The following is a 27614-nucleotide window of genomic DNA, read 5'->3' as shown; positions in this document are numbered from 1 at the left end:
TCAGCTGACTTTTGCACAAGCAGGAAGGGGAAGTCGCAGACTAGTCATGTCAAACAGTTAATACATTTTTGTGCGTTTCTTTTATTTAATAGACGAAGGCTTCAAACTTTTAAAAAAATGTTCGTTGGGGACGATGAGGACGGAGACTTCTTGTCTCCCACAGGAGGGTGAGTTGGTTTTGTACTCCGAGCTAATGCTCTTTAGGCTATAAGCTAACTAGCTCACCAGGATTTAGCCCATGTTCTAGCCGTTGACCCAGCTTTCATTTTAATCTTTGTATTAATCGTGATTAAATGGAGTCCACCACCATTAAAAAAGTCTAAAGAGCAGGCGGATCATTTTAAGCCCCTTTCTAACATGTAGTACATATTTCAGTTATGGTTTTAATTCCCTTTGTTACGTGTTTTACCGGAATATCAAGAGAATCCCGGTGAAGTGATGTGAAGTTTTGTCAAAGCAACATATCTGTGCCGAATTTCAAAGTGACCTCATATACACAATGAAGAAAATAAAACGGCATTTAAGTGAAGTTCAGGACTATTAATGCAGTGTAAAGTTAACAGGTATGAGCGGGTTTGAATCGTTTTGTCATGCAAAGTGTGACCTCTTATAGGTTTGCGGCAGTATGATTGCTTATATCAAACACTCCGGTGTTGGTTCTGCCTGCTCACATGATTCTGTGGCTCATTTTCCAAGTAGCATTCATGAATGTAGCTTCTCAGACTGTTCAAGCCTTCATCAAATGTAATTTTTCTTTCGTGTTTATCTGTCGCCCGCAATAAAAGCATAAAAGAAGTAGATGATTTTATCAGGCAAAAACCTGCAAAACTTCGGGGCTTTTTGTTTTTTTAAACAGCGCGATGATGTTTACCCCTTTTCACAGTAAACGTCATCGCGTTCAGAAGGACGCTACTGCAAATTAAAGAGTTTCATTATTTTCATTTACTGAAGTTATTAACTTATTTTATGGACAGGTGCGTGAAAATTAGTTGGTGCGTGATGTTTTTTCATGCGTGAACTGGCCACAGACTTTCTTGTTTAAAAATGTGTGTGAGTGAGGAGAGATGCTTTGCACACAGGGTGAATGAGCACAACAAGATCTGACATCGGGATATTTTCTTTTCAGAAAAAATGAAAGCCAAGTAAATTGTGAGATACTGGACTGTTGTTTGAGCTTCAAAGTGTTCTTGAAAAACATTTAACCCATCCTGCCCTCAATGTAAGCAGTACAGGATTCCTCAAGCCAACTTACTGAACCACATTCTGACTATTAACATCTAACTGGTAAATGAAAATGAATGTATTTACTATGGAAGCGTGCATGTGCATATAAAGAGGTTACTTCTAGAAACTAAAGCCACAAAAGCAGCATGATATGGGACGTCTAAAACTGTGACACACAGTTTAAAAATAATAATAAAATGAATACAATGAGAACACTGCAGGCTGATTCACAGTGATATAGACACTTTGATGGCTATACTACATTTAACTGTGGTATACAGTTATGTGAAAAAGAGTTCACATGACTCTATAGAGTTTACTGCTTCCATAGGAATTAGGAAGGTAAACGGTCATTGATAAGAATGGGGACGTATGTCCGTAGAAGCAAGTTTTGGACGTTTGGACGTGTTTTAAAATACTACCAATGGAAAAATAAAAACCAGTGTTTTAAGAGTACTATAGAGTTTGTACTGGGAAATACATGATGTAATCCCAGTTGTTAATGCAAACTGTGTGTCACGTTGTCATGGGAATGTGTGTGTATTCATTTAACCATTCACAAAATGTGTAAACATATTTATACTTGATTTTGACTTAGCTTCTTAGTCTGTTTTACACTACTGGAAATGCAGTTAGAGCATAGGACACGTGCCACAAATACCCATTCAATCAGTAAGAGCAGTTTCACATTGATATGCCAAAAAACCAAATCATTTTCGCTTCACCTTTACTGCGCTATGGGACGTTATATTTTATGTTGACTGTATCCACTAAGCTTCAGAGCTCTAATGTGCAGCACTATAAAGAGCGCTCGCAGCAATAAAACAGTTAACCTGTTTTGAATTGTGTATTTTACCACTGCATACTAAATCACTAGATTAACAATTTTATAAAGTATTAATCTAATTTTTTTCTTTCTTGCAACAGTGATGTATTTTATTGTTAAATTTTTATGTTCTCTCTAAATTTCTAAAAACCATGAACTCATTATCTGATAATCATGTCTCGAGCTGGACCAGGTGACACTCATAGAGCATCTGGGAGATGTATTGTGGAGTAAAAGGCCATCTATCGAGGGCTAAAGGTTGGCTGAGACAGCCATGTAACAGGACAATGATGCCAAGCACACTATCAAACCTATGAATAAATTTAGTCATTCATTTATTTATTCTTTTACATTTTTCAGCCAAAGCCTGGCCTTAGAATGTGGTAGCTTAAAGCAGCTGTGTGTAAATTCGAACCTTTGCATAACAATTAAAACAATTAATTTGACACTATTTTCAAAATGCAGCGTTTTGCAGCTTTCTTAGTGTCATTGGAAAAGTAGTTCCAGAAGCTTGAATTATTTCTTCTTCTTTAAAGAAAAAAGGGATCTGTGTGTTGAAAGACCCAAACTTGGTGCACTTTTGTCATGGGACAGACTCACTGAGTATTAGGAAAGCTTCCAGCTGACTTTTTAATCTTTGCCACTTTTCTCATGCCTCCTCCCTCTGCACGAGTTCTGTGTGACTGTAGTGCAGTGTGTGTGTGAGCGTTTGGGATCAGTGGCAAGCGTAGAGCCTGTTGTTGAGGAGGGACAAGTGTTATGGAATCTAATTCCTCTCACATGCTGCTTGTTAGAGTAGACTGGAGTTGAAGGCTTCTGCTACAGCCCATCTCTTCCCTCCAAAGACCCGTGCAGCACTAAAGCCAGAGCGCTGCGCTTTTCTTCTTTTTCTGCTACGCTGTTGAATTTGTCACACAAGTGTGATAGCACTGGGGGTTGAGTGGTCAGCATAGCAAGCGAGACGAGCATTGGAACAAGCATTAAAAGGATTCTGACTCACACATGCAAACTGGCTGCCCCTCCTCAGCCCAGTTCCTTACCGTCGGAGATGAATGCATTAAGGCTTTCAACATGTCTGTTCTGGGAGATGCCAGTGATTACCAGTGGAAGGAGTTCCAGGGGTCAGTATCAGGCTGCCACCAGTGACTAAAAATTACTTGGCAAGTAATTGGATAACGAACTAATCATTTCAGCCATTTGCTTATAAAATATGTGATTAGAGAAAGAATCTTGATGTCATGTGAAATATGTGACAGACAGTTTACTTACTGTCCCACATAATTTACCCCCCATATGGAAAAGAAATAGAATAAACTTATAAAAGACTTGCATCAGATGTGGCCTTCTTCATATAGTGAATCATATAAGGCTGATATGATTCACTCGTGAAAGTGGCCACTTTCATATATTGTTTTAGTAAATATCCAAAAGATACAAGTTTCATTTATATAATTTTTCAAGGGATCTTATATGTGTTTTCACTCTTGTATGAAAAGCATACAAGTTTCACACAAGACAGATACAAACGTCAGAAGATTTATAAATATCTCTTCCATATGGGTATTATGACTGTGGACAAAATGGTATATTTGAATTTAAAAAAAAAAACAAACATCAGCTGGTAGTGGTTAAAATGGTTACAATAATGACATCTTGATGCCAGCTCGATGATGTGTGGTTTTGTGACACTTTCTTGTTTACACATGTCTGGTTGCTATATATACAGTTTATACCTGGGAACTTGACTATAAAATAAAATGTTGGTGCTGTTACCGCCGTCTGGCGGGTACTGCCTGTGGTCAACAGTATTCTGATGATCACAGGGCTCACTGTTGCCTTCACCTTCCACATCTCTAGCTCTTGGTATTCCTCAAGCTTTTGTGTTCTTTGCTATCACTTGCGATGGCTATATCTGTTACTACAGACTTCTTCCGCTTCTTGCCCACCACTACTACATGTGGTTGGTTAGCTGCCACCAATTTGTCCATCAGTATCTGGAAGTCTTGGCCTGGTCATTCTCAACCACAACCACCATTTCAGCCTGCACCTGGGCTCGTGCCTAGTGTTGTAGACCCAGCCTCTGTCAGTCTTGTGCATATTCCTGTGCTGCCATGATTAGTGCCTCTGTGCTGTATTTTAGTCCAGCTTTGTCCAGCCATTTGTAGGATCAGTTGTGTCAGACCTTCCCAAAGTGTGGGGGGCGCAGAGCCATGGCGGGGGGGCGCGGGATGGAAAGGGGGAAAAAAAACAAAACGCGTGGACACTGCTAGCACGGGCACCTACAGAAACGCAAAGCAGGAGATGAAGCATCGCTGAATATGTTTCCAAACCAACTTCATTCTAAGCCAAAGACTAGAAAATATGCTGAAGCAAATCTGCCCTTTGGCTTCACCTGCACAAGTGCCGAGGTAGGTCTCCCTGCAGAGACAAACAGTATCCCACATTCGTGATTTTTTGTTCACAAACACTTCTTGTAATGACTAACTACTTCTGACATTTTGGAGATATACAGTGGGGCAAAAAAGTATTTAGTCAGCCACCGATTGTGCAAGTTCCCCCACCTAAAATGATGACAGAGGTCAGTAATTTGCACCAGAGGTACACTTCAACTGTGAGAGACAGAATGTGAAAAAAAAATCCATGAATCCACATGGTAGGATTTGTAAAGAATTTATTGGTAAATCAGGGTGGAAAATAAGTATTTGGTCAATAACAAAAATACAACTCAATACTTTGTAACATAACCTTTGTTGGCAATAACAGAGGTCAAACGTTTACTATAGGTCTTTACCAGGTTTGCACACACAGTAGCTGGTATTTTGGCCCATTCCTCCATGCAGATCTTCTCGAGAGCAGTGATGTTTTGGGGCTGTCGCCGAGCAACACGGACTTTCAACTCCCGCCACAGATTTTCTATGGGGTTGAGGTCTGGAGACTGGCTAGGCCACTCCAGGACTTTCAAATGCTTCTTACGGAGCCACTCCTTTGTTGCCCGGGCGGTGTGTTTTGGATCATTGTCATGTTGGAAGACCCAGCCTCGTTTCATCTTCAAAGTTCTCACTGATGGAAGGAGGTTTTGGCTCAAAATCTCACGATACATGGCCCCATTCATTCTGTCCTTAACACGGATCAGTCGTCCTGTCCCCTTGGCAGAAAAACAGCCCCATAGCATGATGTTTCCACCCCCATGCTTCACAGTAGGTATGGTGTTCTTGGGATGCAACTCAGTATTCTTCTTCCTCCAAACACGACGAGTTGAGTTTATACCAAAAAGTTCTACTTTGGTTTCATCTGACCACATGACATTCTCCCAATCCTCTGCTGTATCATCCATGTGCTCTCTGGCAAACTTCAGACGGGCCTGGACATGCACTGGCTTCAGCAGCGGAACACGTCTGGCACTGCGGGATTTGATTCCCTGCCGTTGTAGTGTGTTACTGATGGTGACCTTTGTTACTTTGGTCCCAGCTCTCTGCAGGTCATTCACCAGGTCCCCCCGTGTGGTTCTGGGATCTTTGCTCACCGTTCTCATGATCATTTTGACCCCACGGGATGAGATCTTGCGTGGAGCCCCAGATGGAGGGAGATTATCAGTGGTCTTGTATGTCTTCCATTTTCTGATGATTGCTCCCACAGTTGATTTTTTCACACCAAGCTGCTTGCCTATTGTAGATTCACTCTTCCCAGTCTGGTGCAGGTCTACAATACTTTTCCTGGTGTCCTTCGAAAGCTCTTTGGTCTTGGCCATGGCGGAGTTTGGAGTCTGACTGTTTGAGGCTGTGGACAGGTGTCTTTTATACAGATGATGAGTTCAAACAGGTGCCATTCATACAGGTAACGAGTGGGGGACAGAAAAGCTTCTTACAGAAGACGTTACAGGTCTGTGAGAGCCAGAGATTTTCCTTGTTTGAGGTGACCAAATACTTATTTTCCACCCTGATTTACGAATAAATTCTTTACAAATCCTACCATGTGGATTCATGGATTTTTTTTCACATTCTGTCTCTCACAGTTGAAGTGTACCTCTGGTGCAAATTACTGACCTCTGTCATCATTTTAAGTGGGGAAACTTGCACAATCGGTGGCTGACTAAATACTTTTTTACCCCACTGTACATACTATACTATACTTTATACAGTAAAGTTACAGCGGGATACAAATAACATCAGGCTGATCCTGCCACGATTTGTTCCCCGGTTCAAATCATGGACAAACAGTATCCCACAGCTGTTTATGTTTTTAAACCCATTTTGCACAGAGAGGCATTTTTTGAAAAAGCAATGTTGAATATTATTACACGGGGAAAAAAACAACTACACGTAAAATAATCACACTGTGATGCCTCTGCCTTTGTAAATGGAGGGACAGTAACTGTGTGTAAAACCTGCAGTCAGTCAGATTAACAGTATTTTGTGTCTGCCATTCTGCAGTTCATCTCATGTAAACAATAACGTGGCGTACAGCGTGACGTGGAAAAAGGCACATACCTTTGATGTTGTGTGACGAACTCTGTATTCCTCGTCCACACTAAACTCAAAAAAGGAGTTTTAAAAATCTCAGTTTTCAGTGATTCGAAACGCCGTTTCCATGTGGACGAAACAGCTGCGTGTTCAAAAATACTCGTGTAGGTGCGGACGTAGCGTAAAAGAGTTAGTCGTTTATTTTCTTACTACCTGTAATTTATTGCAGATTACTTGTATTTGCTTAATTATTTACTAAATGTTTGAAATAAACCGCAATGGAGCAAAATATGGGTGTGTGTGTGGTTGGAGGATGTGTGCGCGCGAACATTTTTCTTGTAAAACAAAGGGGGCCCAGCAAAAAAAGTTTGGGAACCACTGAGTTGTGTCATCTTTCCGACATACTGGCGGATCTTTGTTTCATCCTGAACAGTGGTTCTGGCACTCACTAGTCCCAAGCTTCTTTCCTTCCACTTAGCGTAAAGTGTCAGAGTGCTGGACTTTTGTGGTGAAACCTTCCATGCATGCTAGGGAACTTTCTTGCCCTGATGTCAGTGGGACCAGTCTCCTCCTTTGACTGTCTTATTATCCCAGTAAAGTATCTGATGACTGACAGGACATATGTGGCAACTCCCTGAATCGTGTTTTTCTTGTTCAGCTGACTCCTTAATCTCTACACAAATGCTATGGCAAGGGGGAGTGAGGAAGTTGGGTCATAAAATATAAAGACAGCAGGAATAAATAACAAATATGAGACATGTATACAAAACAAGAGAAAGGCACACATTAGAGCGGCGGTCTCCAACCTTTTGCACCACGGACCAGTTTAATATCAGACAATATTTTCACGGACCAGCCTTTAAGGTGTCGCGGACAAATACAACAAAATAAAATGATACAGACAAAGACAAACTGTGGTATTTTGCAAATATAATAATAAACCGAATTCACTGTGTAATTGTGTAACTTTATTAGCAGCCACCTCCTGAAATGCGCCAACAACATTGAGAGTAACATCCTCTCTGTCTTGATGCATGCTCAGTGAGTAAATCTCCAAAGGTTGATTCTGTTCCTCTGGACGTAGCGTTTGGGGAAACCTGCAGTCAGCTGAGACTGAAGAAGTCACTTGGATGAGTGACGAAACGTTTCTCCCACAAAACGCTACGTCCAGACGAACAGAATCAACCTTTGGAGATCCTCCTCTCTGCTTCTTGATGCTCTCTGATCGCTATGGCAATGCGTAAATAGTTCTTTCAAAATAAGACATACGACTACAACACGGAAAAAGACCCAGGGAAACCGACTTAACGATAAAAACCCTGAAAACCATACATTTCACACCCGAGCCTCAACTCTTGCGGCCCGGCACCAAACGACTCACGGACCAGTACCGGTCCGCGGCCCGGGTGTTGGGGACCGCTGCATTAGAGGACAAAAACACAAAAAAGGTGTACAGTAGTTGGGAGCGCTGTGCTGCTGCATATGTCTGAATAATGCCCATAAAGGCAGCATGGAGGGAAGTTAGCCATCTGTCAGAACTGCAGGAAGGTGTGATGAAGAAACTGGTGCCTAAGAAGTACAACAAGCTGTCCATACTCGAGGCCTGGTGAATTGCCAAGCTAAGATTCACAACCAGCACCAGCAGGCCAGCATCAGTCTTTCAAAGGATATCAGGGTGACAGGTCTGTAGTCATTTAACCCAGTGACCAAGATGATTGTGGAGTGCTTGAAATGGGAGGGGACTTCACACAGTTTCAGGGATCTGTTGAAGATCAGTGTGAAGATGGGAACCAGCTGGTCAGAGCATACTTTGAGGCAGGAGGGTGACACACTGTCTGGACCTGGTTCCTTCCTGGTCTTTGTCTCTTGAAGACTTGCCATCACACATAAGAGTAGGTGGGATTTCAGTAAAGAGGGGTGGGTGGTGGGGGCAGCACCATGACACTGTGGCTACGTCCACACCTCGTTTTCTCTCCGTTTTGGCCTCCTGTTCACACTGAGACGGCGTTTTCACTGAAGGAAAATGCAGCGTTTTGAAAACGCTCTCGAAAATGCATACATTTAAAAACAGTGCTTTCACGTCGCGGTGTGGACAGCGAAAAGACTTTTTGAAAACAATTACATTTTAGTCATGTGATGCAGTCATGTGACCAATTAAACTAAGATAGAAGGCATTATACGGCAGTTGTTTTGTTTGCTCTCAATTTTGACAGTCCTATTAAAGATTAATATCAGTTTGTACATGCTGCAGATAGCTTTTCTTCAAATTCTTTAATTCTCACTCGCTTTCGCTTTCAGACGAAAACGCCGTTTTCAAATCTATCCGGGCTAGTGTGGATGTAGCCTGTGCCTGACAACTGTCTTTGTAGTCTACCTGTATAAGAAGATAAGATAAGATAAGATAACCTTTATTAGTCCCACACGTGGGAAATTTGTTTTGTCACAGCAGGAGTGGACAGTGCAAAAGTTATGAGGCAAAAATTAGAATACAATAAGAATAAATACAGTACACAACTGTACAGAATAGAATAAAATAAAATACTATATACAGTAGAATAAAATAAAATAAATATACAATAAGATAAAAATAGAATACAACAAATACTATATACAACTGAGTAAAAATACAACGATGACAGAAAGGATTATTGCACTTAGTATTATTGCATATGTATGGATGTGTGTGCTTGATCAGTTAAAGTCTTTATTATGGAGTCTGACAGCAGTGGGGAGGAAAGACCTGCGAAATCTCTCCGTCCCACACCGTGGGTGCCGCAGTCTCCCACTGAAGGAGCTGCTCAGTGCTGTCACAGTCTGCTGCATGGGGTGGGAGATGTTGTCCATCAGGGATGACAGCTTAGCCGCCGTTCTCCTGTCACTCACCACCTCCACTGGGTCCAGAGGGCATCCTAGAACAGAGCTGGCCAACTTAACTGAATGCAACCATCTGGTACAATTATAGCTATTCTGAACTATGCAATTTATGAAAACTATGCAGCCCATTCAGCAACTGAAGAATTTAAAAGTAAATTAAAACAAAATATAATTTTACATTAAATAAAAAAGTTTTAAACTTAATTAAAATAAAACGTGTCTTAAATTAAAATAAGTAAACTGTCATGTTTATTGCTGCCAAAATAAAGTTAAACACATTTGGACAGTGAAGGAATGTCAGGATTCTTGCTCAGAAAAAGGATCAACATGCTCTGAAGTCAGAGCAAAAAAACCCTTTTTTGTAACAAAATATCGATTTCTGCTGTCCCTGTATCGATACATTATTAGCAAACAAAATATCACGATACTACAGAATCGATCATGGGATCATGGTTTGATGTTTCAGACATGCATACAATATAATAATTTTTATTTAATCATTTTAATTTCCATGACATTATTTTGCATACTTTCATTCCCAACACATTACCCAGTATCAGTATAGATGTCCAGCATGTTTTTTTTTTTTTTGGTTTTTTTTTAAAGCACCATATAGCAATGCAAATACAACCACATGTACATAATCTTTTGTGTTTTTTAGGGCCAAGCTGGCTTCCCTGTTTGGATTAGACCAGGAAACCAGTCAGGGGAACGAGTCATTCCAGTACACAGCCCCCAAACAGCCTAGAAAGAGCTCCAACCAAGGTAACAGTCTCAGAACTGCAGCATTGCTGAATTTACATCCAGTTGTCGTGCAGAGCCACCACTGATCATTTCTTTAATATTATTGCAGCTCCATCCAATCAGAAGCCAGCTCCACAACCTGGAGCTCCAGCAGTATTATTTGCAACAGCAGTCCAAGCCTTCAGATAGTGAGTTTGAAAACCATTTTTAAGCACTCATCTAAATATGTCAGGTGCTATATTCTAAATGTCAGTTTTCATGTTTATTTGTTTTTTACATCTGTTTGGAGCATTATCCCCCTTTTCTTTACACAAATTAAACTCTTTACTCCCCCAAAGTTCTCTCTCTGTTCACTGAACAGCTGTGTTGTCTCATGTAGTATTAATGGACAGTACATGAAGCAGGGAAAGCTGGGAGCTGCTGTGCTGGGCAACCATACAACAAAAGAGGTTGGAGCTTTGTTATTTAGTCTCTTACTTTATGCTCCTGGTTTGACTTTTGTTTGGTTTTTAATAATGAGCTCAGCTCTTCTTTTCTTCAGTACAAGCTGCTTCTGTATTTAAGCCAACAGAAACAAGTAACCTCTGCCAAGATTCACGTGGGCTTTGCTTTCACGGTGAGTATAGTCATGAAGGATACAAAAGTAGATGCACCATCTGAAAATGTTAGTTATATATTTCCGATAATCATTGCGATACCTGTTTAAACCCTGTTCTTTAGATAGTTTTTCTTTTGAAAAGCTTGTAGCAGCTGTAAAGAATAGCTGTTTCCCCCACTGACTGTTTTCATGGCTACATGCTCTTCTTCCTCTGCAGGTACAGCAAAACAATTATTGCACTTTTTATGATGACCAGAGGCAGAACTGGTCCCTTATGTTTGAGTCAGAGAAATCAGCTTCAGACTTCTGCAAAGAGGTGAGCCTCAAATAATAAATACTGTGATTACAGTTGGGCCAACACAAAACAAACAGACTTTGTTTATTGACAGCACAAAGTCCAAAAGTATCAGGCGATCTTCAAAAAACGATGTGTGTAGTCTACATTATGTACAAGCATGATGAAGAAGTCTTCACAAATTTCTCATGTGTGGGACTAATAAAGGTTATCTTATCTTTTATCATCAGGTATGTTTAGCAAAAGTGAACAGCGCTGCGACTGTAGATGTAGTGGTACTCCAGGACCTCAGTCTTGGTGAGGGCCAGTCAGTGGAGAATGGAGACTCTGTGGAGGTGGTGTACACGGGCTGGCTTTTGGAGAACCACACTTGTGGACAGGTCAAACACTCACATCATTCATTTTAACAAGTATCAGTGTTTTTTGTTTTTTCTCTTGTGGATTTTCTGGTTATGATGACGAACAAGTCTTTGAATCTTATTTGTATTGCTACAGATGTTTGACTCCAACCAAAACAAAGACAAGTTGCTGCGACTGAAGATTGGAGCTGGGAAAGTGATCAGAGTGAGTGAAAGTATACTGCAGTGACTGTGAATAGTAGCTCAAAGGGCTGTCCACACAGGAAGTGACATGCAGTGATGTGGCAACCCAACACCATAAAAAGAATGGGTGAAATAAGTGCGGGCGATATGAAGTTGGTGGTTCGAGTGAAACTAAATGAGGTGGTTGCTGATTGGCATGGCAGGGTGCTAAATACATCGGAGGATTATCTAGGCAGCCTGAGCATTGAATGTGTGTTAGCAACCAACCTTCAGCAGCAAGATAATGCATGCTGAGCTAATTGCTTTCTGTGTGGATTCATTGAATCAAGTAAAACGTGAATGAATAATGTAGCTGTCATAGCTAAACACTGTAATTCCAGCTACATTTTTATGGAGCTCTGTGCAACTTGATAAACTCACTGATGCACACAGGATTTAAGTGAACTGAAGTTTGTGTGTCGTTCATGTTAACACACTGTGTGACCAGACTGTCCTTCACTACGATGTTGTAATATTATATGTACGGTATGTACATCAACTAGCATATATTTTAGGTATGATGATCAGAGTTCCTGTTACCATGACTAAGTAGCTTGTTGTAAAAGGACTAAGCTCGAAACATTATGCTCTCCATATTGCAGAGAGCTGCCTAATCTTCCCATCTTGACTGTTCTTGGAAAAGATTTAGTTCTACATTCAGTATTTAAAATTCAGTTTTATTTGTATAGCACCAAATGACAAAAACTGTCACCTCAAGTCTCTTTAAATTATAAGGTAAAGACCCTGCAATAATACAGACAAAACCTCAACAATCAAACCTCCTTTGAGCAAGCACTTGGCGACAGTGGTAAAGAGAAACTGCCTTAAAAGAGGAAGAAACCTCTGGTGCAATGAGGCTTGGGGAGGGCGGTCATCTGCCATGACCAGTTGGGTTGATGGGAGGAAGACGGCATACAATACACACTGTGGAAGGGAGTCAGATGGTGAGTGAAATAGAGCATCATGGTAAGCCCCCAGCAGCTAAGCCTATTGCAGCATAAGTAGAGGGGGATTCAGAATCACCTGATCCAGCCTTAACTATATCCTTTTTTTAGGCTTTATGAAAAAGGACAATTTTAAGACTAATCTTACACGTAGAGGGGAGCTCTGTCTCCCTGGGCCAAACTGGGAGCTGGTTCAACAGAAGAGGGGCCTGAAAACTGAAGGCTCTGCCTCCCATTAGGCCTGCAGAGCGAGAGCGAAGTGCTCTAATAGGGTGATATGGTACTACAAGGTCATTAAGATAAGATGGGGCCTGATTATTTAAGACCTTGTATGTGAGGAGCAGGTTTTTGGATTTAACAGGGAACCAATGAAGGGAAGCCAATACAGGAGAAATGTGCTCTCTCTTTCTAGTCCCTGTCAGGACTCTTGCTACTGAAGACTTTTCAGGGAGTTTTTAAGACATCCTGATGATTATAATGAATTACAGTACAGCCAGTGAAGAGAGAAAACTCATCCCTATCAGTACTGATGTTGCAGAAATCTTTGTGCTTTTCTTTTTTTTTTCTTTTCTTTGTACAAGACTTGGTGATGGGAATAATCATCATTGTCTGACATGCCTCATGCTAGCTTGTGATGTAATTTGACAAGCTAACAAAACACTAGAGGGTTCTATTCTTATGTTATAGATTGTAACCTGCACTGTGCTTAGAGCCGTTTGTTTCTCACTTAGAGAGACTACAGCCCACATTCTTCACTGTCCACAGACTATTAGTCAACCAAGAAAGTTGGAGAATGCCTCATTTTTAAAGATATGTTACAGTTCATTCACTCATTAAAAATAAAAAGCACATAATACATGAAACGGCTTAGCTACTGCCTGCTTAAATGACAAAAAAAGCCAATATTACATTCTCACATTAGGTTTGATATTAATTTGTTTTACAATGCTGGGGTCGTAAATGAGACCAGTGGATTAGCCAGCTGCTTTTAGGCTCACCTTAACTTATGATGTTGTCGATTAAATAAATATAATTTTCAATTTATTAAATCATCACTTATTTATATTTGCTCTTGTGTTGGGTCTGTCCTGCATTTCTAATCATCCAAAAATGCTACAGTTCCTTTTGAAAGGTTCTAGCATAGCTTTAAATTAGTGTGTGAGCACTGAGATTGTGCCGTTTATCACTCTTCTGTTGCTATTATGTTATTACCTCATCATCTCTTTCCTCTCCTTCGCTGTATGCACAGGGCTGGGAGGAAGGGATGCTGGGGATGAAGAAGGCAGGCCGTCGTCTCATTGTCATCCCACCCGATTTAGCTTACGGATCTAAGGGTGTCCCTAACCGTGTCCCGGCTAACAGCACTCTTATCTTTGAAGCAGAGCTTCGACGGGTAACATCCGCTGCACAGTCCTCGACATCTCCCTCATCTGCTTGTATCTGTTTTAGCAACTATAGTCTACCGTTCAACCACTTTCTGAAATATTAGAAGCTTATTGAGCTTGTTTTGTGGTTTAGGTCAAGTTCTCAAAGGACAGTGGCTCTGATCGGGCAAGTGCTGGCTCCAGAGACTCTGCTGCTCCTTCCCCAGCCCTCAGTATTGAAAATCTGGTCCCAGAGCCCTCAGCACAGGCCCCCTCTTCAGGTTCAGGAAGACCAGGGTAAGATTTAAACCTGATAAAATAGTTAGCACTATTATTCTAAACTTTTTTTCCCCTCACAGTAGCTGATTTGTCTTCCCAGGGAGCCACCACTTCGTGCAAAGTCAAACTCTCTGAGTGAGCAGCTGGCTGTAAGCAAGCACCTCATTTTGTGTTTTTGGTATTCATTTGTTTTGGTGCTGTGAAGATTGGAGCTGCTATTCTTCTCCAATTTCAGAACCCAGATGCTACTAAAGCCAAACTGATTTCTCGGATGGCAAAAATGGGCCAGCCCATGCTGCCGTTTCTGACAGGGGTGGCCAGCCAGCCTGAATCCAGTGACTCTGAGCTTGAGGTCAGTATCTTGTCATGTGTACTGGTTTAGCATTTTCCTGTTGTCAGTAACCTAAATATTACTGCCCTTGTATCCAAAGCCTGATAAACTTTATTCCTGTACCTGTAGATCATTTTAAACCCACAGGTGCTTAAAATACTCTCCAGAAAATGTACCTGAATCCTGCAGCTAAGCCTGGTTTAGTGTATTTTTAGGCATTTCTTTAAAAAGATTTCTATCTTTGGAAATGACCACCGCCCTCCTGTAGGGCCAGTGTACTGTTTGTAGCTGTAGTCCACGAGGTAGAGCAGGTCATCCACTAATTGGAAAGTTGGTGTTTAAATCCCTGCCTGCTCCAGTCTCCATACCAAACACCGCTGGACAAGATACTAACCCAGTGCTCTGCAATGGATGCGTCATGAATACGCGTATGAATGTTAGATAGAAAACACTTGCTGCCAGTATGCTGGGGTTCTTACTGGTGGATGGGAGCGTTGCTTCTTCATGTTTTCAGGTCATGGAATGGGTCCTGACTGTCGTTTGCACTTTAACTATTATTAGGGTTGTTATTAGAAGTATTAGCGTTATTAGTGTTATCTGCAGTACCTGCTTCAAAAGACTTGGTGTTTAAGCTTCACAGGACAAATTTATGGTAAAAACTTCATGTCAGGAAGTCCCTGAGATTGTTCCTTGGCTCTCACAGCTGATCTAGATTAGGAGGCTATTTTCTGTAAAAAAAAACAAAGGAAAATTAGTCCATTGCTTTAATTGCTTAACTTTGTCTGTACAAAACCCACAAATGCCGTATATGGAATAAAATGGCTCCTTGCTTATGTTTTCACAAAAGATGAAACTGTTTTATATTGTATGTTATTTCTTGTTACATTTAAAGTGGCATCTGAGTGAAATGTGGATCAGCTGGCACTTAGCCACACTGTCCCAAACACAACTGTACTTCATACTGTTGTGTGTCTGTGTGTCTCCATGGATGTGCACAAACACAAATGTTTGGATGTTTTTCTGTTTGTAAAACATTTACATGTTTTACTTTTTTCCCTTTTATTAATGATATTTAAAACATATGGTTAAAATAGTGTTTTATGTTTGTCTTTAGCAATAGAAGACAGTGTGTATGAGTCATTAAATTTCAGGTTAGTTTGATTTTACAAAACTGCGATTGTAACCATATTTTTTAATATGACTAATAATGAATAACTAATAATAAGTATCTTTGTGTGTGTATGTATGTGTATGTATGTGTGTGTGTGTGTGTATATATATATATATATATATATATATATATATATATATATATATATATATATATATATTTATTTATTTTTTTTTTTTCATACATTTAGAATGCTCTTAACACTTTGTCTTTATTGATTTTTAAGTCATCTTGTTGATAAATATGGTCTGTGGCTGTAGAGGTGTGTGGGATTATTACACTGTCTTATGCTCTTAGATTAATTTTAGTTAAACAGGAAACTAGCATTGCATTTTGATTTCAAAACTGTGGACATTACCAGACAGCAGAGCCGAAGAGGAAAAATTTAAATTGCAGTGGTGCTCGCCATGTCCTTAAATCTAATCTAAGTCTAAAAGAAAAATGATGAGATTAATGCATCTCTTTCACATGAAAATATGACGCACAAAATGTTTTCTGGCATCATCATTGGTGAGTTCACACTGCTGTGCGTTTATCTCCAGGACACCAGTGGCAGCAGAGCAAAGGATCATCCCGTAGTTTCATCTCCAGTGCCGATCACCACTGCTCCTGCAGCTGCTGCACACGGTAAACTTCTTGTCCTTACTCATCCGTCAGTTCTCTCTTCCTGCATCTGTAAAATTGCAGTGTTTTTTTTTTGCAGTACATCCTCATCCTCATGCTCCTCCCACCTCCGCCTTACTTCCTGTTATGAGCACTGTGACAGCACAGCCTGGACTGCCAACCAGCAGCCACGCGTTCCAGGTGTAGCATCGCCACTGTTTGTACTAACTTAATATTTTCTAATACATGTTGGAAGAAGTAGTGGCAGAGATGGAAAATGTGTGTTTATGTCAGTGCATTACATCATTTCAAAGCCTTGCTCCTACACACAGACTCCACTGCAGCCTGTGGGCCAGGTCTACCCTGCACCAGCTGTCCCATACATGGGTAGGATTCAACCACCAGGAAGCCACTAGTTCATTTGATGACCTCATGATAATAATGCTGGATGCAATGGTTTCAAATTACACACCCTTGTGTGCTCCTGTTGTTTCTCAAGGCTCTGGGGATGTGACTTCCTTCTTGATGACTGAGGCCAGACAGCATAACACAGAGATTCGCTTAGCTGTTGGAAAAGTAGGCGATAAAGTGGATCAGCTGGCTTCAAAGGTACACTCTGAAATGGTACAAAATCATGAAGCAGCTTTAATGCAAAGCAGAAACATTTGATTTCGTTTTTTTTCTTCTTTCCTCAAAATCTTAACAGATCGATGATCTTCAAAAGCAGGGGGGCCTTTCCACGGGTTTGTCTACTGTGTCGATGGAAACCTCCATGATCTTGCACAATATCCAAAGAATTGTTCAGGTACATGCATCAGCAGCGCAGTGCTTTATAGAGGCATTGTTAAATCCCCCCATCTGCAGCTGTTCTGAGCACTTATTTTGCTTTCAGGAAAATGAGTGTTTAAAAAAAGAAGTGTTTGAGAAAAGTTCTCGCATCGAGGAGCAAAACCGTAAGATCGGAGATCTCATCAACCAGAACCAGAGGTGAGTTGAAAGAATTAAGAATTACGCACAGATACGGGGCAGCCTAAAGCTTAAGTCTCTTTAGATGTTCAGATTCTTATTCCTTGCACAGTGCCATCAGGGATCTTGGCAGTAAAATTCAGAGATTTATAGACTCTGACTTTTGAAGCCTGTTTGTTAAGTGTGTGGCTGCTTGTTTGTTAATACAGGCACAATGTGGAAGCAGCTGAAATGCTAACGTGAAGATGAATTCCTTGATGCTGCAGTTGTTATGAAACTTTATAGAAACAGCAGAAACATTAACAGTTTAAAACATTTTTTTGTACCAGGCTGTAATTCAGACTTTTTAATGACATAAGCCTGGATGTTCTGTCAGTACCAGCGAGTTTTAGTGTGATGCAGTTTTTAACAGTTCAGAATGGGTTGCTTCTAGTTCTAATGTTTAATTGTCTGTCTCTCTGTCACGTTGTAATTTGATCTTAACAGTAACCAAGCAGTCCCACATAGCCTAATGAAAGCACGAGGGAGTCTTTGAGCCTGAGTGTGCTTGATGCAGACGTGTGATTTTTCAGGTACATGGAGCAGAGTCACCTGATGCTGGAACAGAGGAATGACTCCCTCAAGTCGTCCAGTGAACAGAACCAGGCGAGACTGCTGCAGGCTGAGCAGGACAAAGTGAGTCGTTTGGTATTTTTGGTCTTTAATGAATCAAATAAGGCTGTTGGCTGAGTTTTGGATGTTTGTGGTGACAGACTTCCCTTTTAGTGAAAGGACTAAGAACTTAACAGGACATGTGTTGGACTTAGTGGTCACATGCAGCATATTACAGTCTGCTGATTTTGTGGCAGGCGGCTGCGGGTCTTCACAATTGAGATTTAATGTTTTTTTTGGGGTTTTTTTGTTCTTAAAACCTGAGAATAAATGTTGGTTAAACTGTTTTGGATTTATTTGTGATTTTGTAATTGAATTGCTTATTAAGTGTACAAAGGGTGTGGTGTAAGGTTTAATAACGTGGTGTATTTGGTGATTCCAGCCTGCCTTCTTATTGTGCTCCTATAGTTTGTACACTTGTGTGTCGCCAGTTTGTAGTTTGGACTTGGTTAAAGGTTTGCTGTCTGCTGATTCCACTCTTTTCCAAATGCTCTTTTCATTGTATTCAAGCTGCAGTGCTGCTCTGAGGAAAAACTCCTATTCACTGCTCTCTCTTCTCAGCATCCTCTGCCTTTGGACCTGGGCTCTGGCCAGGTGAGCCTGTTTCCTCTGTGTAGTGCCATCAGACTGGGGTCAGCTAGAATCTGTAAAATAAGAAAAAGCATCTAGAATTATAATCGATGTTTAAATTACAGGAAGACAATGCTGCCTAAAGCAGTTTTGTTGTTATGCTGTAAGAGAGCGCAGCTGAAAAAAATCCCGAGACTCTAAATAGTCATTTCCAGGTCATTGCAGACCAGAAAGCACAAAATTTAGCACAAAGAACTGTGAGAAGCTCCTATTTGATCCCAGTCTGACTGCAGCCACTGGATCACCCTTTTTCATCATCCTTCACTGGCACCTCAACTAACCTTATTTCTGTTTTTGTCCTTCTGCTTCCTTTTCATCAATCAGCACTCACCATTTTCCTTCCACAGGGACACACTGCTAGCACCAGCAGACACTCATCCAGGCTTGTTTCTATGTTGTTCCACCATCTCTGTGGCTTTTATTTTGATATAGTGCCACCAGTACATCTTCCCCTCTCACCTCTCGCCAACTCCCCCAGGTTCGTCTAACAGAGGACCTGGCTTCAGCGGCAGCGCGGGTGTCTCAGCTGCAGCTCGAAGCTTCAGCTCACCAGCAGAAGGCCGCGGAGCTGCAGGGTAAACTGAGCACAGCGCTGCAGGACGGTGAGAGCCGCTGCCAACGCGTCGCTGCCCTGGAAGCACAGCTGGAAGGTGCTTGTGTGCTCGATTTAAATACACTGTGCCCGATAAGTATAAAAAACATTATAAAAATTGTGCCTTTTTATGAATATCAGAATTTTTGGTGCTGCAATCAGAGAGGTGCATTCAATACAGAGTCTACCTCCGCAGATATTATATCCATCCATTCGCTTCCGCTTATCCTTTTCAGGGTCGCGGGGGGCGCTGAACCCTATCCCAGCCTTCATAGGGCGAGAGGCGGGGTACACCCTGCACAGGTCGCCAGTCTGTCACAGGACCAACACACAGGGACTAAAGAATTAAAGTTTTATTCATGTCTCTCTAAAACATCTCCAACAGAAAAACACAGCGATGGTTTACGCAGGTTTAACTGCTTCTTTGTCCTGTTGTTTAAACTTAGAGCAGCTGATGCTGAAGCAAGACATGTTGGACATATTAGACATAACATGGAAGGATAAGACTCATTTTATTTATAGAATGTACAAATCCTTTTATCAGATGAATACATTTCATACAAGTGAAGAAGCAAAAACACCCAAAGGTTTGAGCGCCTCGAGAGAGCGAACAAACTCATAAATTTGACTAAATGTGTAACGAGCTTGTACTTTGGCTGGTTCATAGTCATCATTAGGTCCACTGTTAAACATTCCCCAAACGTTTTCCTAACAATCTGTCTGAATCTGAAATTGTCTGACTTAAAGCAGAAGATTTTCTTTCTTTAACATAACTGTTCCTTCACATTATTATGACAGTTAACAGGACTAGTTGAGGTCACACAGAAGCTGAAATCGGATTGTTAGAAAAGGAAATCAAAACTGTGTTTTACTGCAAAACATACAGCAGCCACACAGAAGGAAGCCTGTCCCGTATCCTCATAACGTTTAGCACCAGAAGTTTAGTGCTTAGCACTTTTGTTGCCCCACAATAAGAAGAGACTGGGTTAGAATCCCTTCTGTGGGGTGTTTGGATGTTCCCTGTTTGTGTGGGTTCTCTCCGGGTACTCGGGCTTCCTCCTACAGTCCAAAGACGCGCAGCTAATGGGGTTAGGCTAATCGTTAAATCTGGCTGTCTCTGTGGCCTGCACAGACAGATGTCATGGGGGTGGAAGGAGGCTGACCTGTCCAGGGTGTATCTGACTTCTCCCCCCCTCCCCCTATCCATGCATGGATAGATTTGAATATTTGAATTCTCTTTGAATTCTTCATTCTCAACGAATGCCTTAATGTATGCTCTCTCTACTCTCGACCATGCAGGGAGCTCACGCTTTCCCTTTTTGCTGAAATGGAGAGCAGCCTCAGTGTCCTTGTGGTGATTTGGACAGTTCTGTCCATGCCTTAAATCTTTTGTCTTTCCCTGTAAACTTACGGCCAGAGCTACCGACCACACAGATATTTTCCCTTCCAACATCTGAGCTACGAATGTTACTTTAACAGAAACGTTTGATTTTAAAAAATATGCATGTGTGACATCAGCAACAAGAAAATCAAGGCAACCCTGTGTAAGAACATCTAGTGCCTGGTACATAAAGAGCAAAGGAGAAGATGTCAGACTATTTTTTTGAAAAATGGACCGGACTAACCATCTGTGTGTTCATGTGTTTCAGAGCTGAAGGAGGAGGCAGAGAGGGTTCAGACTCAGTACCGCTCAGAGAAACAAAGACGCAAAGAGACGGAGCTGAAAGTGAACACCATGGAAGAGGAGCTGCAGGACCTGAAGACTGACAAGGAGAGCCTAGAACGAGTAAGCGGATTTCATTCTTTTGTGAATGAATTACAGCAATACACAGTCACCATGGAAACAAAATCAAAAAGGGATGTCTGACAAAAAGGTGTGCCTCACATTTAGGCACTTTCAGAAAGAAAGAAGAAATGGCAGGTGGAGCGTCAGCGTCGGGATGAGGAGGTGGAGGAGCTCCGCAAGAGCAGCCAGCAGGAGCTCGACAACCTCCGAGCTCAACTTCGCAAGGCCAGGACCAGCAGTGACAACGCTGCATCAGAACAGGTCACATCTCTGCATCCAGCCCAAGGGCGATCACATCTTCTAAATGGAAAGATCAACAGTGTTTTGTGAACATTAACGTTGCTTTACATGCTTATTGAAGCTGTCTCAGCTGCAGGCAGAGCTTGAGCAGGAATGGAAGGGCAAGTGTTCCCAGATGTTGGCTTCAGCTAAAGGGCAGCACAGCAGAGAGGTGGCTGAACTAACAGAGCAGAGAGAGGGTCTGCAGGACAAGTTAACCCAGCTGCAGGAAAAGGTGCATGAGCTCGTGCTCTCATATCGTCTTATGATGTTCATTTTACGCCCTTTGGCACTTCATGTAAAGCACTTTGAGTTGCTTTGTCACTGAAACGTGTTTTAAAAAAACAAAAAAACTTACTTTTAAATGAATCTCTTAATTAACGTAGAAATGTGAGAAGTACACTGACCTTTTCTAGATGATTATTATAACAATAATAATCATTTTAACTCACCATTCATTTAGTAACTAGCAAACATTCCACATATATAATATAATACTACCACACGTTTCATTACTGCGGTGTCCTGTGCCACTCAGCAGTAGTTTCTTCAATTGTTCAGTTTAAAGTTGAGAAAAGTTTATATTGGGACACGTACACGTTACATGGTGTGTTGTTGAATCATGTTTGCTGTCAATAGTTTACAGCTCTGAAGCAGCTGAGAGACTCAGAAGAACATAGTCTGCTGCAGCAACACAAGCATCATGAGGAGTTGCACGCTCTTCAGGAAAAAGTAAGATGGATGACTGCATTTGACTCATCTTGTCTAACAAGATTAAATATTTATTATTAGCTGGGAATGCATTTTTTCAGCGACTTCACTACCCAGGAATATTTAGCCCTTTAGCACGGAGACTGTGCCTAAGCTGTAGCCAAATCTTGACATTTTCACCTGAACAAAAAGCAGAGCTACACAGAATCCTGATCTTAAAAGTGATGGTAATAAGTGTGGCGGGGACTCCTCTGTTTCTCTGGGAAGTAGCTGTTAAATGCCTGTTATGACTGATTAAAATAAGATAAGAAGAACTTTATTTATCCTGAGGGAAATTCTTTTGTACACATGTTCAGTGCAGCGAGAGAGGCAGAGGAGCAGAGGAATAAGATACAATATGTACAACAGAATACAAGTATACAGTAGGATAGTGCAAAATATAAGATCAAATAACTGTAACAAGTAACAATATAACTAAATCCTGAAGCTTATCAGTGCAGGTGATTCTAAAGTGACATAGTATTGTGCTATGATGGGGAGATGAAACAAACATTCAATGAAAAACTGTTGGTGCACGGTCTGAATGACAGAATAGCCTTGTTATTAATCCTCAGGAAAATCACCTACAGAGTGAGGAGGAGTTGTAAGGATCAGTTCTGCATTTCCAGTCTTTTGCTGCGTGTGCTCCGATGGTCCATCATGGAGGCGTGCATGGGGTGGGAGGGGTTACAACCATACCGTTGTGATTTACATTACATATATTTATGTCATGTTATTCTCTTCAAGTACACAGCCTTGGAGCAGCAGGGAGCGACTGTAAGACAGAAGCTGCGAAGACGAGTGGCAGAACTGGAGAGCAAACTGGAAGAGCAGGAGGCTTCTGGAGACACTGCAGCAGAGGTGAGAAGTACATGAAACCTTTCAAACAGAACAATTAATAGAAGGTGCAGTGCAGCCTTTGTCTTCATCTGTCACTTTAAGAAGCTGTTTAGCTGATAGAAATCACAGAATGAAAATCAGAAATGATCAGCAGCAGCTCATTAATGTCTCCAGATGCCAGTGCAGGTGCTTTAGTCTTAGCTTTCAGCTTGTTTTCCATAATACTGCCTGATGTTTCCAATCCAGTACTGGATTCTGATGTTGAGTCCGTCATGTTAAATATCGGTTGAACCCATTTTAAAACCATTTCTTATTTATTATATTGACGTGTTGAGAGATACTTTCAAGTGTATCTAGCAACTTTACCCACGTAACATATACATTATAGAAAATGCTGTATGTTTGGCAGGAATTTGACTTTTTTTAAGGGAAACTTTTTAATGTACAATTTAACAAACACAAAAAAAGCTGAGATTTAAATGTAAATATAAGCAGAATCCAGTGATTTGTCATAACACACAGAAAGTTATGGTAAAAAATAATTCCCATATAAACTAAATGGTTTACTCGGAACATGATTGCATATGAAACGAGCTTCCTACAGTCTGAGAGAACAGAGTCTTCTAGAAGTAAAGTTGGGGAAGCGTCCCAGACTTTGAGAGGCTGTGTGGGCACATAGTTCAACAGTTTAAAAATAATATTTCTACATGCACAGCTGTAAAGTATTGGCTGGTTTTATAATATATGTTACAGAATATCAGTAAAAGAATCAGAGAATCTTGAGCAGTGTCTGTACGTAAAACCTGTATCGAACATTGAAGATGTTCAGATCCTGACACAGGACTGCATTGAAAACGTACACGATTCTGCTGTGGAGAACACGGCATCACACAGCAAAGACTAAGATGATGTGCTTATATAGAAACATTTTGGCCATTATGAAAAGCTTTAAGCTGCTGAGCAGGTGAAATCTGTCCTGGCAAAATAAAATTATTAAAATCTTCCTGGCATGAAGTTGACATTTATATTTAACAAAATCTCTTATATATTTCCAGAGGCCTAATATTAACCTAATTTGATTTAAATGACTGATGTATTGTTTGAAGAGACACTTTGTATAATGTTTAATATCTTGAGAGCACAGTTTTTCACAGAGGGTTTGTATCGTAAATAATGCTTCAGTAAATTCATTTTCTCATTTTGTTTTCTATGTAGAACGGTACGAATATCTCCATCTTTTTATGAGAAGCCAACAGTTAGGACAACAGGTTTCTCTGAGAAATCAGTCCAAGGAGCTGAGACAGAAAAACATTCCTGAAGTTTCTTCTTTTTAAGTCTCTTTTCATCCATGACCTAGATGACTGAGAACCTTCAGACATATCTGAGACATCAGGTTCAACAGGAAGTCAAAGTGCTGATTTGCACCATAGTCATGGTTGCTTAAAGCTTAGGTCAGAGGAGTGATGGCTCTGCAGCTCCTGTAAAATCAAACATCATTAGATGAAATGTAATGAGTGAATATAATGAATAATATAGAAAAATCGAGTGAGGAGCATGAAATACAGGATTATGTTCACGCTCCTTTAAACTGAGACAGCATGACCGATCACCATCATAGCCTTTGTAGTACATCAACAGTAGGTCTGATTTTGGGACGTAGAGTTTCTTCTTCTATGATTTAGTCCTAAAAATACCAAACACGTGTTCTCACTCATAATCAGTGGGTTTCCTAGTGTGGGTACGCATCATGGATCACAGCTGGTAAATGGACTGGTTCTTATATAGCGCTTTTCTACTCTGAGCACTCAAAGCGCTTATCAATAAGCTGAAGTAAAAGTTTGCTTATTGGTACGCGCATTAGTGTGATGCTGTGTGAAGTCTAAGGCCAGTGCATGCTGGGACATAACTCACCATTTGTGTTCTTGTAGGTGAAGCGTGTGATGAACGGAGTGTTCCACTCACTGCGAGGGGAGTTCGATCTCACTGAATCCTACACCGGCCAGGCTGTGCTGGGGGTCATTGTCTCTACCATTAAGGTAAAATCCTTTTGAAGCGATCAGGAGCCTCACAGCATTCGAGTGTCAGTCGTAGCGCCTTTATTCTAAAACACTTCCACTGCTTCGGCACCTTATGTTCAACCAGGAAGCCAGCTTTGCAGCTCCTTGCCACACCACACACGCCAAGAGTTCATTAGTTCCAGTTCCTTTCACCTGTCCCCTCAGACCTCCTGGCACCGCCCCCTGTGAGCTTACTGTACCACCCCTCCACTGCAGCAGAGCCACAGACCACACCTTTCTTTTTTATATGCAGCCTTTGTGCACAAATTCAGAGTTCTTAAATGTTTGGACTAATCGACACATCTTTTGTCTTACATCACCACAGGTGGAAAGGCATTGTTCATTTATCCATATTGTACAATCACAGCACTCATCTCATGATAATGGAAGTGTTTGACTGGCATTTGGTTTTGAATCACAGAATTCTAGAACCAGCCATTAATGTGGTTTTCTTTTCTTCTAGAATGTAACTCTGCAGCTCCTTAGTGCCAAAGGCGGGGCTGCAACAAGACCAATTACAAAAGAGGAGGAAACAGCGGAGGAAGAGGAGAAAGAAGAGGTTGAAAATGTGAAACGGGAAGAAGAACCTCACCAGAATGTGCACATAAATGGAGAGACAGAGGTCAGAAAGGAAGAGGAGGAGGAGGAACATGTGGCTGATTCAGATTCTCATCAAGTCAGGGAGACTCGTGAGGATCAGGAAGAAGCAGCTGAGGAGACGGTGTGTGAGTCAAACACAACAACTCAGGCAGAACATTCACAAAGCACAGATATCCATCCAGTTTCAACGACTGAACTCGAATCAGAAGAGCTGACAATAACGGCAGCACCAGGAGCAGAGTGCGAGGTACAGGAGGAGGAGGGGCAGCAACCTGCTCCTGAAAGCTCTGCAGAAGATAAAGACACCAGCAAGTCTTTGGATCCAGATGAGCGTTCACCTGACGATGGGCAAGATGCTGTGTCAGAAACGAACGCTGCAGTGACCAGTGAGGCATGCGTGGACAGCGTGGAAGATGATGGAGAGGATGTAGGAGAAAAAAATGCTGCTTCTCATAAAGCCTTTGGACCCCCATCCAACCCGCCTCCACCACCGAGCGAACTTCAGGACACCTCGGGAGAGAACACAGGGTGAGCACAGGTCATAACGGCTGGTGGTAAAGTTACGAGTTTGATTTTGTGGCTCTGCTGGTCAAAAAACAAAAAGCCTCATTGGCCTCCCTATAGACTGGGAAGCTGCGTCCACTTTTCATATACACTTTATGGTTAATGTTATTCCAGCCAATCACAACAATGTTTCAGTATAAAATTATACACACAGGACAGAGTGAACATTGGTCTGTTACATGGTTGCTTTAATTGGGGCTCATGTACTTCGTCATGTGAGGACTTATAATTCGTGCTTATAAATGCGTCCTTGAACGCATCACGTTTCAAGTATTCTTTCTTAGACTGTCGTGGCAAACAGCTGTCAGTAATACTGAAAAGTTTACCAGTGGAGCCAATGAATAATGTAACCTTAAGCGCATAGAGAGTGTTAAGAAAAGACTTGTAACTTGCAACATATTTATGTCTACATTACTACTGACATACCCTCCTGCTAACTAACCGCTTGCATAAACGCTATCCTGCTGGCTTTATTGCCTCGCCCCACCTCTTTCTGCTATTCTCTCAGTCTGACTGGGAGAATTGATGAGGAAAATGGAGAGGAGCCATTTTTCCAGAACACAACTCCTGCCAATCCCCCCGCAGCACCCAGCGAGGAGGAAGAGGAAGAGGAGATGGTAAGGAAGGATCTGTAGAGTTCAGGCAAAGCTCTCAGATTTGATTGAGCGCTTTTACCTCATCCCACTAAACCCAGCCCTTCCCCTGTGTGTTGTGTCGGAGATGTTTTAGCACTTGGACACTATTTGTGATTTTCTTCTTCTTCTTTTTGCCTCTGCTTTGTGTCCAGAGCCTAAAGGGGCGTCCACCACCTGCTCCCCTGTTTGGTGATGACGAGGATGATGATGATCTGGACTGGATGAACTGACATGGAACCAGAGCACTATTAGTCTGCGTCTTTTAATTTCCAAAGCTACAAACACTGCAAGGTGTACCAGCTGTGTCTCCACGGTAGAGCCGTGAAGGTGAAAGAGATGAACTGACTGAACAGAGGATGGTCAGTCTAGCTCTGCAGCTCCGTGTGATCCTGCTCATTGATCGGCTGCTGCAGACAAAGCAAAGCTTCAGCCTTGAAAGCCTGTAATTAGAGGAATCTAATGAAATGCCTTTCTGTACTTGTTTAATAACAGTTGATGATGCAATCAGTTCAGGCCCAGATTTTAACATGCAGTGTAGCAGATTCACATGCAGGAATAAATGATTTCAGACTGTACTCGCTAAGTTTTTAATCACAGTTTTAAAAACTGAACTTTTACGTACTTTTGTTAAGCTGATATTAATTTCAAAAAATAAATGATCAGAGACACGTGGCCTTTATTGACTCTCCTGGTTCAGTGTTATGTGTTTTACTGTAACTGTGTAAGTTCAGTCCTGGCTATTTCAGGAACATTCACTGAAGTGAACATCATCCTTTTATTTACATATAAAAACTATTGATTGGTTATAAGTTAAAGCACAAAGCATGATTGCCTCTTTAGTGGCATGTCTGCCAATGACCAGGAGAGGGAGCTCTAGACCAAAGGAAAGCTACACTGCTGCTGAGTAAGCGCCATCAAGCTGACGAGCAACCTGTAGGAAAATGTACGCTCGGCGTCAGATGAAAGGTTT

At 41.4% G+C, this 27614-nt stretch overlaps 1 protein-coding gene across 2 annotated transcripts; it reads left to right on the top strand.

The window, feature by feature from the left end:
• On the top strand, nucleotides 1–27335 carry fkbp15b (FKBP prolyl isomerase family member 15b). 2 transcript variants are annotated; one of them, XM_080894965.1, is made up of 30 exons: nucleotides 1–167; nucleotides 10046–10149; nucleotides 10238–10316; nucleotides 10508–10577; nucleotides 10670–10744; nucleotides 10944–11042; nucleotides 11252–11401; nucleotides 11517–11585; nucleotides 13796–13939; nucleotides 14065–14207; nucleotides 14290–14338; nucleotides 14425–14541; nucleotides 16234–16318; nucleotides 16395–16495; nucleotides 16627–16681; nucleotides 16794–16903; nucleotides 17001–17099; nucleotides 17187–17281; nucleotides 17833–17935; nucleotides 18422–18505; nucleotides 19020–19191; nucleotides 20783–20919; nucleotides 21025–21180; nucleotides 21281–21433; nucleotides 21838–21930; nucleotides 22696–22809; nucleotides 24717–24824; nucleotides 25309–25973; nucleotides 26518–26626; nucleotides 26797–27335. In XM_080894965.1, the coding sequence occupies exons 1-30, from the start codon at nucleotides 118–120 to the stop codon at nucleotides 26872–26874; spliced, it is 3666 nt and encodes a 1221-aa protein (XP_080751091.1). In that variant the 5' UTR covers nucleotides 1–117; the 3' UTR covers nucleotides 26875–27335. The 2 variants fall into 2 exon arrangements, with proteins under 2 accessions (XP_080751091.1, XP_080751092.1); XM_080894966.1 differs by lacking the exon at nucleotides 18422–18505 and having other exon boundaries at nucleotides 2–167.
• The last annotated feature ends 279 nt before the right edge of the window (nucleotides 27336–27614 follow it).

The sequence above is a fragment of the Rhamphochromis sp. 'chilingali' genome (genome assembly GCF_963969265.1).
Source record: "Rhamphochromis sp. 'chilingali' genome assembly, chromosome: 10".
Taxonomy (NCBI): domain Eukaryota; kingdom Metazoa; phylum Chordata; class Actinopteri; order Cichliformes; family Cichlidae; genus Rhamphochromis; species Rhamphochromis sp. 'chilingali'.
The sequence above is the reverse complement of the archived record's forward strand: the minus strand, read 5'-3'. Positions and strand labels throughout refer to the sequence as shown.